The 16184-nt window shown below is 40.2% G+C and overlaps 2 protein-coding genes across 2 annotated transcripts; one reads left to right on the top strand and one right to left on the bottom strand.

The window, feature by feature from the left end:
* The first annotated feature begins 760 nt into the window (after nucleotides 1-760).
* Nucleotides 761-5709, top strand: FAM210B (family with sequence similarity 210, member B). Its single transcript, XM_010179208.1, has 3 exons — nucleotides 761-934; nucleotides 3827-3999; nucleotides 5493-5709. The coding sequence occupies exons 1-3, from the start codon at nucleotides 761-763 to the stop codon at nucleotides 5707-5709; spliced, it is 564 nt and encodes a 187-aa protein (XP_010177510.1).
* A 3878-nt stretch (nucleotides 5710-9587) lies between these two features.
* Nucleotides 9588-16100, bottom strand: LOC104536554 (aurora kinase A-like). The gene is given in 9 exon segments (XM_010179207.1): nucleotides 9588-9961; nucleotides 11001-11055; nucleotides 11057-11167; nucleotides 11769-11917; nucleotides 12276-12414; nucleotides 13100-13291; nucleotides 13976-14054; nucleotides 14630-14912; nucleotides 16047-16100. Coding segments are annotated over 9 exon segments (1254 nt in total). The 3' UTR covers nucleotides 9588-9769.
* Between the last annotated feature and the right edge of the window lie 84 nt (nucleotides 16101-16184).

The following is a 16184-nucleotide window of genomic DNA, read 5'->3' as shown; positions in this document are numbered from 1 at the left end:
TCAACCAAAGCCCTACGGTTTGAGATAGAGCTTCCCAGGGCACTGGGAATCTCCCACGGTGATGTTATACTTCAGTGGTATTTTTAAATCCTACTTTTCCCGTTGCTGTTTTAATGAAGAGGCTATAAATGCAATACCATTGCAGTGTTTGTTGGAAGAGACACTATGAATCCCTTGGGACTGAAAAAGCTCTACCCTGTACTGTTTTGTACCACGAAGTCATGGCAAATTACTAGAGCTGTTCGAGATAAAGTCAGTAATAAAATAAACTGCCTGCACTGTGAGCACCAGAACTGCAGCAGCACTTCAACCACCACTCTAATGACTTCGGGAGCGCTCTGAAAAACAGCAGGCACTGCCTCCCCTCCCCGCTCACAGGCCTGAACCGCCGAGGAGACTGAACAGAGAACTATCCCGCCTAACCAGCTCCCTGGCAGGCCACTGCGACCACCCCCCCACAGCTTCCTCCAGAAGGGCGCTGGCGGGGCTTCAGCCAGCCAGGACAAGCCAGGGGACTGCTTCACAATATCCCAAACGGCAACACACCGCTCTTAGAGACTTTTTCCCCTCACACCGAAAGTGCACAGTACCCGCACTCCACTCAGCGCGACACGATTTGAGCGCCCTCCCTCAAATAAGCGCCAGCCCGCCCTGTTAGGGCGGCCGCCGTAGGGCGGGGTGGGTGTTCGTCTTGTCAGGTCTGGTCTCCCGCCCCGCTCGGCGCGCAGAGTCGGGGCTGCGCTGTGGCCGCGCCGTTGCTATGTACCGCCTGGTGCGCCTGGGCCCGTTGCGGCCGCCGGCGGTGCCGCGCAGCCCCCCGCCTTTTGCCGCTGTCTTGGGCCCCTTGGGTTGCGGTCCCCGCCTCGGCCGGGTTGGTGTCAGTCCCTCGCCGCCCGTCGTGACGCTGCGATCCGCAGCCGGCACCTCCGCTAAAGTAGGTGGGCGGGGAGGGGGGTGTCTGGGAGTCCCCGCCGTGGGGTACTGCGCTGTGTGAGGGGCAGCGCGGCCTCAGGGCCCGCCTCCGGAGGGAGATGGCTTGGTGGGGGACAGTGGGTTTCAGCCCCTGGCAGTGCGAACGTGCGCCCGGTTAATTATGTTTCACCGTGCTTTCAACGTTCGGTTCGGGTTTTGGAGGTGGGAAGGAAAATTTTGGATGGATTTGTATGATTTTGTACCATTAATTTGAATTGACTCACAGAGAAAAGCAAATGAAGGCCTTACACATCACTGGTGTTTACGCTGCAGTAGATTACTAAATCATGTTTATGTTGGCTTTCTGTAGGAGACAGGGACCTGCTTTACACCTGCTTGTGCCAAGATTGTGAATGCGAGCTTTCCATACGAAGCCTCACTTACAGCTTAATTTCTACAGATCAATTTTCAGGTTAATTTCTGGAGCCTGATTACAAAGCCTAACATGTTTCAGATTTGTTTGTATGCCTTAGTTCGTCCTGAAGCTGAATTTTTTGTCTAAACGATAGGAATAAAATTGGCTTTCTAGCAGAAATACAACAGCAGAATTACACAGAAAATAGGTACCTTTCCTCGCCAAGTTGTACATTATTTAGGACGTGACCATACTGGGTAGTCCAAATAATGTCTGCTGAAGTGGTACTTTTTTAATATCTTGCTTCAATACCATTCAGAAATTGCCTGTCTTGTGAGTCTGAGTAAATAGAAATGTGCTTGAACTATGAGAACGAGTTATTTTTCAGTCCTTTGATATTGCAAGCGTGGCTGTAAGACCCAGAGTTCTTCTGAGGCTTATGCATCTCTGTAAATTGCCAGTGTCTGTTTTCAGGGCAGCTATCAGAAGAAAATCTTCATGTTTGGCTCCTTAAACAGGCAATTATCATCTTTGTGTGAAAATTCACTACAAGCTATTAAATCTTAAGATATCATTGAAACCATATTGCCTTTTATGAAAATCACACTTTTGAATAATTTGCTATTCTTGACTAAGCATGTGATGTTGATTGGATTATTAGGACAGCTTTTAGCAGAAGGTATTTCGTTCAGTTTATTCAACTAGTTCCATTCGCTAACTCTGTATTTAAATTTTCCAGACTGGGAGTTGAAACAGCATTCTTCCCTCCTTTCCCCCCACCCTACTTCCCTATAATAACACTGAAGAGTAAGAGAATGAGTTCTGAAACACGGTGAAGCAGCAGACACGTAGTACAGTCATGCAGGAAATCTAATTACTTCCAGTGGCTGAAAGTAATTAGATTATCTAACTATGAGTCCATTCTTTTGACTAAAATAATTTTAAAAATATGTATTTGAACATTTTTCCTCATTTATCCTTTAGTATTGCAACTGCTTGGCTTAAGCAATAAAAGTTGGTGGGGGTTTTTTCAACTTGACATTTTTCTTTCTTGGTGCAGTTTCAGTTTCTGTTTAAACATTGCTTTGGCTCACGAGCCAAAAAACAAAACCCAACAACCTAACATCAGCCATTATGTTTGAAAACTTTAAAAATACGAGAATCAGAATACGTTGAGCTACACAATTCCCTAAATACATATTTATGGATGAGCATGATTTCATGTCAAAATGAAATACAAAGTAACACAAGTCACGATTTAAAAGAGAAAAGCAGCAGCAAACAGGTTGTGGGGTTTTTTTAATTTGGGGGCGGGGGCAAGATTAAAATCACTGATTAAAGTGAGTTCATCCTACCATGAATATCCTAAGAGGAGCCTGCCTTGTATCCTAACTTAAAATCTCACCAAGTCCAGGGATTAATCAAAAATATTTTTCTTCTAATTTGTATGCCTTGAAACCAATCCACAGTAGGAGAGAGTGGTGCCAGGCACTCAGTAGCTGTACCTGTCCTGTGGGCTGCAGTGGCCTTTAGCGTGGCTCTCATTGTCACAACTGCTGCTGAATTCAGCTGAAAAGAAATTACTCTTCTAATCTTTCCTGACAACTGCTCACTAATTAGAAAAAAACCCTGAGGTCTTTGTGTAAATGTTTTCTTTCTCCTGTTATTATTTCTTCTATGGCAAGTATGAGAAGGTGTCCAAGGGCTGTCTTAATACTAGTGGTGTATGTTCCCTTCTTTGCCTGCATTGCACTATCAGATTGCTTTGGGGTATATTTCAGCATGAAGTTCTGAGCTTTAAATTTACCCAGATAAAAAGCAAACATTTGCAGTGAAGTTAGGAAATTTACACTGACACTGGCATGTCCATGTAGCTGTTGTCTGCATGGCAAGAGCAGTATTTCTTGTTGCTTTACAGTAGCAGTTCCCTGATCCTTCCTTTTTTCAGCTGATCTATAGAGGGTGATATGTAGGACCTTAAATGTTGGATCTCTTCTATCAGTAAGTTGTTACTAAGCCAGCATCAGTCTGGTACTGTGTAGGTTCCCAATGCCATCAGCTGCATAGCCCTTGAACAAAAAGCTGTGTAACAAGAATTCACTGTACAAAGCTGAGCAGTGGGTGTAGGCAAAGATCTTTTTGGCACCTCAGTAATCTCTCAAGCAACTGTGTAGGTGTGCCTTGGCACACATTTGGATCCAGTGGAAGTCCGGGACTATAGTAACTCTTTTCAATTATGAAACTTGCCTTGTGTAAGAACTTGCACCCAGCTCAGTGCATCCCTTTGGTATGAATAGTTGGGAAAAGGGCATTTGCATGGGCTCTGCCACAGGCATCTGCTATCCTGATGTGAAAGAGCAAAAGTGTGTTACTGTCTTTCCCAAAGCCTTCTGAACAGCACTGTAAGCCACTTTATTCGTTATTTCAGATTGGTTCAACTGACTAGAATATAATATTGTGCTTAATGCTAATAAATACTTTAAATTGTTTTCTCTTCAGGATGCAGCTGTATCCCCCGAAAAGGCAGCCATGGACCCCAGTGATGAAAACAAGAAACTCAACAAGTCCCAGCAACTGAAACAAGTTTTTAAAGAATATGGTGCTGTAGGGGTTTCATTCCACGTTGGAATTTCATTAGTATCTCTAGGAATCTTCTACCTGGCCGTGTCAAGGTGATGTTTGTACTGTTGTCTGTAGCCTCTAGGTAATGGTTTAGCCAAGAAAAATATCTTACCATTGTGCTTATTTCTGGAAGGAGACATGTACTAGATGCCTGTTCGATACACAGAGCAATCTTCTGAATTTTTGAGCATGGATGGATCCATAGATGGATTTAATCTCCCATCAGGCATGAGAGAAGATGGATGTATATGGTCTTTCTGCATAGGTTCACGGTACATGGTGGGCAGATGAAAAAAGCAGAGACTGCAACAAAATAACTAGCCAGATGAGAGAATTTATTCTTGTTCTGCAGAGATATCTTTTGTTCTCAAACAGTAGTATGGTCTGTACAGATAGAGCCATCCAAAAGTGCTGGAGCTTAGAGATAAATTTATTTTTCTGGGTGTTGAACTCAGTTTCTGCAATTGAAACTGCAGAAAGCAACAGCTACTAAAACAAGATTAGATTAAAAAAGAAAATACTAGATAACTGTGTAGGAGTCAGGTGGGAAATTGTGGATGTAGCTTCTGGTGGGAATGCATCAGCTGTGGAGATGTCTGTTGAGCCTGAGGTATTTCAACTGAGGAAACGGGGAAACGCATTGTTTCTCAAAACATTCCCTGCAGCTTACTCTTGACTTCAGGGGAATTATGGGAATGCCCGATTTTTGTGACATAGGGTGACAATTTTTTTTTCCTTCGGATGTGATTTAACTCCTAGTTACAAGATATTGTACTGGTGAGTAAAGGGGGAAAAGTTACAGTTACAACTTCTTCTGGGTAATTACTCCAAACATAGGAACCTTGATGAAAGTTGCTATGTCTATAGAGAACTAAAATATTAATTAATCTGGTGGCTAATGCTTATTTGAGATCAGTAATACTTCCTTCACTTGCTAGATTTTAGATAAGTTACTTATCATTTTAACAACTTTGTATTCCTCTGTAAGAACAGTCTAAGCCCAAGAACAGGCTCAACCTTATTTAGTTTGGGTAGATCTATATTTATGTGATAAATTTCATCAAGACACGGAATAGACTGTATTGTAAATTTGGGGAAGATTGATCTCCAACACAAATTTCTAACTTTTTAAAAAATTCAGAAGTAGAGAAATAGATATTATTTTATCAGAAGGTTGAGCATGAGGCTGCAGGAGTATTCTCCATGCACATGCTGCAGCTGTACAGTTATAAAACTAAGAACGTATTTGACTTCACGGTGAACTTGCCAATTTAGGAAAAAAAATACGCATCTGAAAATATTGCATGTGTTGCTGCTACAGAAGTAACTTGAGCTGTTACTGCTGAAATAAATAAATAAATTTATTTTATTATTATATAGTAAATTATGTATTTAACAACATCTAGATTTAAACACAAATTCCAGAGTTGGAAGAATGCCATGTTAAATTCCCTGAATAAAATAGCACCTTTCATTTCTATTCTTTAGCATGCAACTTGAAAGTAAACTACAACTAAAAAAATCTTGTTTTCTTTTTCCCCAGTGGTGTGGATATGACTGCAGTTCTCTTCAAGCTCGGTTTCAGTGAATCATCGTTGCAGTCTAAAATGGCTGCTGGTACAAGCACGTTTGTGTTGGCATACGCTGTTCACAAGCTGTTTGCTCCAGTACGAATCAGCATTACTGTCATTTCTGTGCCATTGATTGTCCGATACTGCCGGAAGATTGGTTTCTTCAAACCTCCTGCGCCAAATCCATGATGATTTCTTACAGGTTTTGACTGTTGTTTAAGTGCTCTATATCCATGTAACTTTTCAGAGTGCTAAATTTCTTTAGAAGACTTATTTGGATTCATGTTAATGCTCACTTCCGTTTGCATTTCTTTCTTGTTCTTTCAGGTAAATGTTACACTGTGAAAAGTGCTGTCCTTATCTCCTTTCCCTCTTGCCACCTCTTTAGAAAAATCTGATAAAATAGTATCTGTCTTCCACTGCAAGTGGTAATATAAATGCTTGACTATGAGCAGTCTCTTTAGAACACACACTTCTGGGTCTTTTATAACATAGCTTTTTGGGCCTTAATTTTTTTCTTGTCAAAATTGTGGCAGCATTAGTTTATTACTGTGCAGTTAGGAAACAGAGTAAGATTCTCTTCCTAATAGTCTGTGGAATAACCAATATCCTACTATATGAATAGTTCTTTTGGTAAGTGTATATATTGGAATCTAAGGTGGTAGGTGGCTGTTTCTTTTGTTACAAAAGGCATATATAATGATCACAGTCTTGCAATACAACACGCATGCTGAACTAACGTAAGTGGGAGTACCTGTATGATTAATCATTGCACAGTGTTAAATGTTTTAGCCAGAATAGGTGATGCACTGTTCTAAAACTACAGCTCCTTTGTGGTGCTTCCATGTTTCAAGATTTTATTGTTTGAAAAAGTGCTTTCTTTATAAGCTAGGAACTGGCCTTACTAAAGTCCTTTTTCTTATTTTTTTTTTTATGCCTGTGGACTCAGAAGGAATCCTGAGTCTGCAGAAATCAGTGTAACCAGAATTACCTCCTATGTGAACACATTCCAAAGATCATCAAGTCAGAGGCAAGGTATCTGTGGATTTTTAATGTTTTGAGATGTGGCTTTGCACTGGAGACACATTTTTATCTGAAAGCTAACCCTAGCAGCTTTCTGCTCCTGTGGATGAAACTCAGATCTGCACCTGAAGTCCAGACATTACAATTCATAGCTTCTGAAAAGAGACTGGTTTTTTTTGTCTGACTGTTGAATGTGCCAGTTAGAGGCGCTTTTCATTTCCTTATTTGGACACTATTCCTATTACAGTGTAGATTCACATGCATAAATTCACATACCACCGTTCAGTTAACCTAAAGATTGGATCCCAAAACTAGGGAGTCAGTGTAACATTGTGGTAAACCTAGGTTTCAGACTTAGGACTGTGCTTTTGTGAGATAGCTCGAGCCAGATCTATCAGTCATTTGGACCTGTTCCTCCTTCCAGGGCTGCTCTTTTTACATTGTCTTTCTCTATCTTTGTGCTTACACTTAACCCAAGGTGGCTCTGACACAGATCTGTTCGTACAGGAATCTGCTTAAAGTAAAATAGCAGGAAATTACCCTGGTGATTAGATTTCTGAACTTTAGTGAATTGAGAAGAAGGAATCAAGCGGTCAGGATGAGAATTGGCTGAGGGAATAATTTCAGCTCCACTCAGCCAGAACATTAAATTGCACCCTAACTCCTTTCTCATTCAGAAGGTCCAAGCCATAGGCTGGCTGGATGCTCTGAGGAGCCTCAGGCTCACCAATGAGCAAGCAGAGTTTGTGTTCTAGGAAGATATCAGCCAGATGTATCCTTGTTGTTATTACCACTCCTTGGTTAATCAGAGGTTTTCTCCAAGCTGGGGAAAACTGGAAGAAATGTAGTTTACTTCCTCTACCCTGCAAAAGCAAGCTGGTAGTAGAGAGTAGAGAGCCACCTGAAAACAACTCCTTGGCAAGGGCTCCATCTTAGTGGGGCTGTGCCTTAAGATGAAAACAGTTGCAGCAGTGAGTGGGTACATATCCTAGAGGCTTGATGTATACAGACATAGCCATACATGGCATATATGTAAAGATGCTTTACATAAACGCTGCTCAAAATACCAGCCTTAGGAGCAGGAGATACTGAGAATCAGCCTTGTGGCTGGCATGGCCTGCTTCCATGGGAGCTGGGAGCTCTGTGACTAACAGAGCTTAAGTCATGCACAGCTGCTTGGCTTCGCTTGTTAAATGAGGAGTCAGTGCTCCGCTGCTTCATGTACCCATGTGTGCAGGAGGAATGGCTGTCAAGTTCATTTTGACTAGCTGCTTATTCAAAAAGAAATGGACTGGGCTTTCCATTTCATGCTTGCTTTGCAGTATCTCTGCTGAAGCTGGCATCTTGTCCATGGTACTTGGACAGCTTGCTGGTCTCTGAGCCAGCTCCAATTGGAGCATGAGTTTCAAATCAGCTTGTCCCTCAAGGAAGCTCTGCCTTTCCCCTTGACTAATCTGTGTGATTATTATACCTGTTATGTGGATGAGAGGCTTAGTGCAGTTTTTACCTATCAAACACTCAACACTATCTCTGCAGCAGTTGAAGGGTTACCATACTGTGACAACACAAAACCAACACCACTGTAGCTTTCTATGACATCCTGCACTCTGCAACAGCTGGAGTGAGTCTTTTAAATTTCAAGTGGGCAGTTAGTGTTTCTTAAGAGTAACTTTTATTAGCATGTATTTTTTTCCCCACAGAAAAGCCTGTCTGCAGTTTTTCTGCCCTCTCTATCAAGTTTAGGGCAAAGTTCTGTTACCACGGATAAACAAAAGAATTCCAGAATAATCACAAGGCAGAATAATCAGTCATTTCTGATAAGCATGTTTTGTCTTAAAGTTGATATAAAAAGAATATTCAAGGTTTTCCTTTTTCAAAAAGGTTTCTGTAAGGCAGGAATAATTTAAAGCAAATGCACCTGAAAGTTACTAAGTCACCAGCACTAACTAGATATGTTCTTGCAGTAAAGAAACAGCTTCATTTAAATTATGACCAGAATTCAGATTATTAAGATAAACATGGTTGTATAAACTACTGGCAATTTGTTTAGGTGAAGTTTTTTGCAAAGTATATTTTAAATTAATTTGAGAATATATTTTGAATTCTAGAATCCTTGCTTGTAAAAGGATTGTTTTTTAAAACCATTTGTAAAATAGTTATGACCTTCAAGTCTTACCATGACAATACAATAAATTGTTTTCTCTTAGTTTGCTTGAAGTGCTTTACTGGAAAAATAGCTTTTGTTTTCTTGGTGAGTGGCCCGACCCCTGCTACATTTTAGGAAATAACATCTTACACCACCAATGCCAATATTTGTTCCTGATTCATATCCCCTTTGAAAACAATGCATTCCACACCTTTCTCTTAGAAATGCTTTCAGACCCTGTTGTCCTTAAATAACTGCATTTTAAAAAAAAAAGTAAGAAGGAGGCCTAGGTTTCAATGGTTGTAGAAAACCCAGAAGGTAAATAGCAACTGATCTTATAATCCTGTGTTGTAGATGTGGTCACTTGCTATTTTACAATTACATCATGGTACCAGCACTTTGAGCAGGAATTTTATACCAGCTTCTTTTTTTGACAGAGGTGGGAAGTAAACTTATTTTGTGATCCTGGATGAGGAGTCCAGTTGTGCTGATGGTAAAGACAAGTGGTTAGAAACAGCCAGTGGAAGTGATAAATGCCATAAGGAACATGACCATGCTGGTGGCAGTATATAACAAGTCTTTATTTAAAGAGTTGAGTGCTCACATAAGACAAAATAGAGACAAAGATAATGCACACATCATTTTTGGGACACTTAGAGCAATGCATTCATCTCAGTTTCAGATTACACCACAGTTCTGATACCTTTAGCAGCCCAATACGTTAGGAGACAGGTATCTCTGGAATATTGCACTGTTCAATAAGCTAGAAACACAAACTTCTTGTTGTTGGAACAATGAACCATTACTAGGCCAGACCACATCATAAGAGCCTTGAACAGCTTAATACTTACATCAACAAGCCTGGCCCACATGAAACTGGATTTCAAGTATATTAGCTATTCCACAACCTCCAACTAAAAGTAAAATAGTTTTACATTGCAATTAGAGTTTAAGATGACAGCCAACCCAATGATTTGCACTCTGATTGCCATTGGATTCCAAGACCTGCTTTTCCTATCGTAAGCATTACAGTAGTCACAGTTGAAGACTCCTCTTGTTGATCCCATGAGGTTACCCCTGCTAAGACTGCGTTTTTGATGAGGCAGCAACATCACTCTTTCTGCTGTTGGGTGACTTTGTAGAGTTTGCTGTAATCCAGGGATGAAGTAGTACATCCTTCAGGGGCAGTCGATACAATGGGTTATGCTTCAGAAGCTTTGAAATTAAATCCCTAGCACCTTCTGTTACAAATGGAGGAAACCTGAATTCCACCTAAGGAAAAGGAAGAACACTAAAGATGATGCAAAAATTCTTAGGCAATAACCAAACTAGACAGAGAGCTCCACTCTCCAAGGTACATCTAGAAAGAAAAGCTGTGATCAGCCTTGTGGACTATGCACCTTATGCCTATCAAGGTTAGATTAAGTAATTTCACCATAGTCCTGAAGAAAACAAGATTCTCACTGCTTGTACAAGTTCAGCTACTGTATTTTTCAACATACTTCAAACAGGATTGGTTTGCTGGAACCTTTGTAGGGCATGCAGCAGGAAAAGTTAAACTTAGGTATTTGTAGTAACACCTTGAATGCTAAATAATCACGTTATAAATTAGAAGAGGGAAGATGTGGAAAAGATTAGTTGCTTTATGAGATAGGTAGGAGTTCATATGCAGGCAGAAACAAAGTAAAACCAAGGCAAGGTATTCTTAATGTCTTTTATAGTTATTCTACTGGATGACTGACCAGTTTTAGGAATCTAGTTTTATGCATATCATTGTGAGGAGTCTGGAGAACAAGCCTTACGAGGAGCGGCTGAGGGAACTGGGGTTGTTTAGCCTGGAGAAGAGAAGGCTGAGGGGAGACCTCATCACCACCTACAACTACCTCAAGGGAGGTTGTAGAGAGGTGGGTGCTGGTCTCTTCTCCCAGGTGATGGAGGATAGAACAAGGGGAAACAGCACCAAGCTGTGCCAAGGGAGATTCAGGTTAGAGATAAGGATGAAGTTCTTTACTGAGAGGGTCGTCAGAGGCTGGAACAGGCTGCCCAGGGGGGGGGGAGAGTCACCATCTCTGGATGTATTAAAGAGCGGGGAGACGAGGTACTTAAGGATATGGTTTAGTGGGTAGACAGGAACGGTTGGACACGATGATCTCAGAGGTCTTTTCCAACCAAGCGATTCTGTGATTGTCTTGCTACAGTTCTAGTTACAATACATGCTCTTCTATATGACAACCATTTGTTAAGCTTCAATAGGAGAACAGAACTCAAAGGTAGCACAGTTCAGCTAGTACAAATACATGTTGGTACATACCCTGGAAATAGCTCTGTACGTTTCCTGGTATGTTTCTGCTTCGAAAGGTTTTTTGGAATTCATAACACAGAACTCCCAGGCTCCAAATATCCACCTTTTCATCATGTGTTCTTCCTTCAATCATTTCAGGAGGCAGGTAGTCAAGTGTCCCACAGAGAGTTGTTCTCCTGAAGAAAAGTCTTAAGTTAATAATTTGAAATGGATCTTATAATTGCCATAATCAGTAAGAGACAGACAGAAGGTAGTGCTGGAGAGAAGACTCAGCACCACCAGAATGCCTGGTAAAGAAGTTCCAGCGGTAAGTTTGCTACTTTTGCTTTGAAGTATCCCAGTCACTGCATTCAGTCTTATCCTTCCTTTTTTCATCCCACTTACTGGATCAAATACGGTCTCTTTACCAGGCGCAATGTAGACTAACAAAGGAAATGTCTTAAGTGTATTGCTAGTGTGATGTTTGAACACAAGTGCTGGTATGTCATCTCAGGGACCACTATTGCCCTACAACAGTACACCAGCCTTCTTCACTTGTTTCAAGTTCAGCAAGTTTTGAGCAACACAAGTTGAAAAAACAAGATAATAATGTTCCCTCTCTGCTACACCAGTTGACTATGAAGACCTTTGCTACAGTGGCCAATTCTTAAAGAACTTTTTCCCAGTATTTTAGGAAGTTCACATTTATTTCCATTCTACAACTCCAAGTATGACAATAAAGCTAACATTTCCCCTACATAAGTATTTCACTGCATAAGACATATATTGCATTCTCACCTAGAAGATGGAGCATGGACAGACCATCCAAAGTCAGCAATTTTTAATTCTCCATTTGAGCCAAGCAGCAGGTTTTCTGGCTTGATGTCTCGGTGAATCACACTCTTTGAATGACAGTATGATAGGGCATCTGCTAGTTCTGTGATGTACTGTATGTAAAAAGAGAACAGATCTTTAAAGATACTGTCGCTCTATCTTATCTGACTACAATATAAGATTTTCTAGATAGAATCAGTAGTTTGAGTTGAAGCAATTATTCCTCAAACCTTTGAAGTCAGCAATCCAGGCTCTCCCTGAAGTGACCAAGCACTTGCAGTATTAAGCAATGTTAAACATCAGTGCTGTGCAGTAATTTATCTTACTACTTGTAACAAGTGCACAAGCAAACTAGCATTAAAAAAATGTTTCAAACAGAATACAGCTGAAGAGCTGGCTTTATACTGCAGATATGCAGATATATTCCAGATATGAAAAGCAAGTAATCTACAAAAGGCTAGAGCAACCTACAGTAGCAGTTCTTTGCTCATCAAATTTGGTGAGCTTCTTAAGTTCTTTGTAGACTTCTCCACGAGGTGCATACTCTAGAATAAGGTAGACTCTTGTAACATCATGGAAGTAGCCATATAATCTGAGAATGTTGGGGTGCCTGCAAAAAGATTTAAATGCTCTTCTAAACAAGGTATTTGTCCATACAACTTCAATTTCCCTTTCCTGCCTCCCCCCTTTCAAAGCAAGCATAGGAGCTTCAACATCCTGAAAGTATTACCTCAGCTGACAACATATCCATTAAGAGAGCTTCATGGCATTTACCAGAGATGCAGCTTAGACTCCCTGCTAGCAAGCTGCTTGCCAAAAGTTGGGCTAATTCATATCTTCTTGAACATACCTTTCTTCACAGCTAGAAGACTAGATTATCACTTGAGGTGCCAGTTGCCACAGGTTTTAGAATTTAAGCATAAACACTTTAAATGCTTTCTGTGAAACAATTTCTTCAGCAAGTTGGGCTTATTTTCCAGGAAGCAGAATACCAGAAACAAGTTCAGACTCTTGAGAAACCAGTTACCCACAGAAATCCAAGCAGCAGACAAGGGTTGTTTTTTGTTTGTTGTTGTTGGCTTTTTTGGTAATAGAAAGATTTGTTACCAGAGATTACATCACCACAAGACAGACAAAGGTAAATCTCGATGCAGAATGGCAGGAATTCTAACTAGCAATTTCAAGGCATCATGTGTTTAAAAATAAAGTTGGTTTTTTTTCCAAGTGTTATCATAAAAGGTTACTTTGTTTATCTGAACACAAAGCAAAGAGTACAACTGGTTACTAAATTTTACCTAAGATGAGACTGTATTTCAACTTCTCTTCGTAGTTGATGTTCTACACCAGCTTCCTCAAGTTGTGTTTTAAAGAGTACTTTCAGTGCAAGAATAAATTTGCTCTGCTTTTCACGTGCCAGGTACACATTCCCAAATTTTCCTTTCCCCAGAGGACGACCAATTTCAAAATCATCAAGAGACCATTGCCTTCTGCAAGAGAAAAAAAAGACACGAGCTAGTTACTTGTGCAGGCTTTGACTGCTACGTTTACAATATATAATGTTCCCGTTGAATAGATACTTAGTGATCTGAAATAGATTTTAGCCTTTAAGAGAGTACCAAGAGAATAAAATAGGCATTGAGACTTGTCAAAAGAAAGTTTCGAAAGTTACTCTTCCTTCCTAAAGTTAATGCAGAGATAGTAACATAACCATACTACAAAAATAAAGTCTCTGTATACCAAGCAAGGCTTGTTTCAGTGCACTTAATACAGACGTATTACTAGTGCATGTCAGGACTGTTAAAGGTAGCCACACTACAAATCTTAACTTCATCCTTAGACTGCACTCCTTTGCACATATGGAGGCAGCTTTGTTTTCAAGTGTAGATATTGTGATTACATCAGTGTCTATCAGTGTTCTCTCATGTGCAGATCTATTACTCATTTGGCCAAAACTTTAGATTACAGGAAGTCCTTGTTCCCAAGAATGATCAGGTCACAGTAAACTTTCCTAGTTTTACATTTTGTCTCTGTGAAGTGTAGGGCCGCTGGTCTCCACAACCAAGGGGCTCAAGTTCAGCTTAGCTGCAGCATGAAGTCCTAGAAGTTAAGAACAAGCCTAATGTAAACTAACAGGAGGCAGTTAGCTGGAACAATTTAGGCATAAGACTTACTTTTTAGTCTCTTCATTTTTCTTTTTACCAGTCTCTTCATTTTTCTGTTTAGAGGTGCTTTCTGCTTCAGAATTTTTTGCTACATACAGAGAAGTAGATCAACTTTATGAACCAGACCCACAAACACAAACATTCCCATGGAAGCAAATCTAACCTCTGTGCAGTATCTGAAACAGTTCTTAGGATATATTCAATGACATTTTAAACAACTTGGTATAACTGTTGGCAAAACAGCGTAGCAGTTACTCTGTGCTATCAAAATGTAATTTTAAAAGCTTTCTTAAAAGAATTTCAAAAATTAAGCTTCCCCCAAAAAACAGAGTACTCATGTATATAATAGATTAACATGAATACTGGAAAAAGTATGATGTATGAGTGCCAATTACGTTAACACACAACTGACTAGTGAGCATCTGGAATTTTTTAAATACCCACTTCGGTTCTAAATGGGTAATCCTAGCAACAAGGGTAGTGCAGTAACAACTAAGCTGAAGTATGTGGTGCTACTCTGTTTCGGGGCACAACCAAATACTTCTGCTGCAGGACTGTCCCACATCAACATCAGCTTTAGATTTTCTGCACTGAACTCTGCTTCACAGCAGTATCCCAAGGGTCACAACTGTATAAATACACTTATATCATCTTCAGAATTACCAGGTACTGGAGTCTGTTGAGGTTTTTCATTGTTCTTGCTTGGAACTTGAGGCCTAGCAGTCGCTTGGACCAGAAATTTTGGTCGAGGCTGCTGTGTTGTCTGGTTATTAGACAGTTTTTGGTTTGACAGTGCAGATTTTTGTGATTGCACAGGAACTCGCTGGGCAAAGTTTGAAGGACACAGAACACGTTGTGCTGGAACTCCACTGTTCAGTAACCGGCTCTGGGCAGAATACTGAGACACAGGGACACGTTTTGGGCCATCCCCAATGGGATTAGCAATCTTCAAAGGAAAAAAAATGATAACTTAATTGTAGAATAGCATACTGTAACCTTTATGGCCCCATTCAGTAGAGCAGGAAAAATACCACAAAGCACATTAGCATGAAATGTTAGAGTAATCTGTTCTTATGTTTTATGAATGAAAACATTCTTAAATTTCTACATGGACAAGAAGAAGTTTCCTACAACAGCATACTTCTTTATAGCTAGCAGAATTTTTTCACACGCATCTGAAGAACATCAGCCAAAGGTATTAAGACAGCAAATACTTACTATAAAAACATACACTGCTTTAAAAGTCATTGCTTCCTTTAATGTTCTTCATCCTTATATACCTTGCACTGCAATGGGACTCAGCAGAACAAAGCAAGTGTGTTTAGTAAGGTTCCACTATCCACTTCTAATCTTTTGCTTACAGTAAGGGAAGGTAGCTTAGGCTTATATTTAAGAAATTCTTAGTTGTTCTAGGATACTTTGCCTACAATTGAGTTCAAATGCTAAGGATTATCTTCTCACATTTTTGAGCCTCTAATGATACCTATGCAATAGTTTGTACTTTGTTCTTCTCCTAGATACTGTTCAATCTTCTGGTTCAGTTCACTTTAAAAAAGGATTGACACCTTGATTAAAAAAGAATGTTTGCTTATGCTATGCCAAAACCTTAACAGGACCTATTTTAATCTAAAATAATGAGAAAGTGTCTGTGGTTCTATATAGAAAAAAACCACAAGGAGGGTGATCCTCAGTACTGCTGCAGGGGCATGCCAAGAGTGACATTAACACAGTGCTTGCCTTTGAAAGCCGTATCTGAAGTAAGTTGAGTATACACATTTGCTCTCTTTTTAAAGCATCTTACATTATAGTCAAGTTGGAAAATCCTCATATTTTAAGTACAAGACATTAATATTCCTAGTACTTTTTAAAAAACAGTAAGGCCTGGGCACTATTCTCTCCCAGAGAAAGCTACTGAAACCCAAAAATGGGAATTATTTCTTGCACACAGGAAATACTGTTTCCAGACAGTTTTCCCCCTTCTTGCTGTCTAACACAGTTAAGAACTGCCACAGATGGTTTGAAACCTGTAGCCCTTGTGTAATCAGGGAAAACACACTTACCACCCTAATAAGCTATTTACCTTTGTAGCACGACTCGGGTACCCTGTACGGTTCTCTTTCGTAGTCTTCTCCATAGTGCCCGAGAAGAGGAGCTACATATAGCTTAGCCTACAGAGGCGGCGTAGTGAATTAGGGATTAGTTCCACAGAAAACACTTT

Source organism: Mesitornis unicolor, unplaced genomic scaffold (genome assembly GCF_000695765.1).
Source record: "Mesitornis unicolor isolate BGI_N332 unplaced genomic scaffold, ASM69576v1 scaffold27552, whole genome shotgun sequence".
Taxonomy (NCBI): domain Eukaryota; kingdom Metazoa; phylum Chordata; class Aves; order Mesitornithiformes; family Mesitornithidae; genus Mesitornis; species Mesitornis unicolor.
Note: the sequence above shows the minus strand (reverse complement) of the source record. Positions and strands in the feature narration are given on the sequence as shown.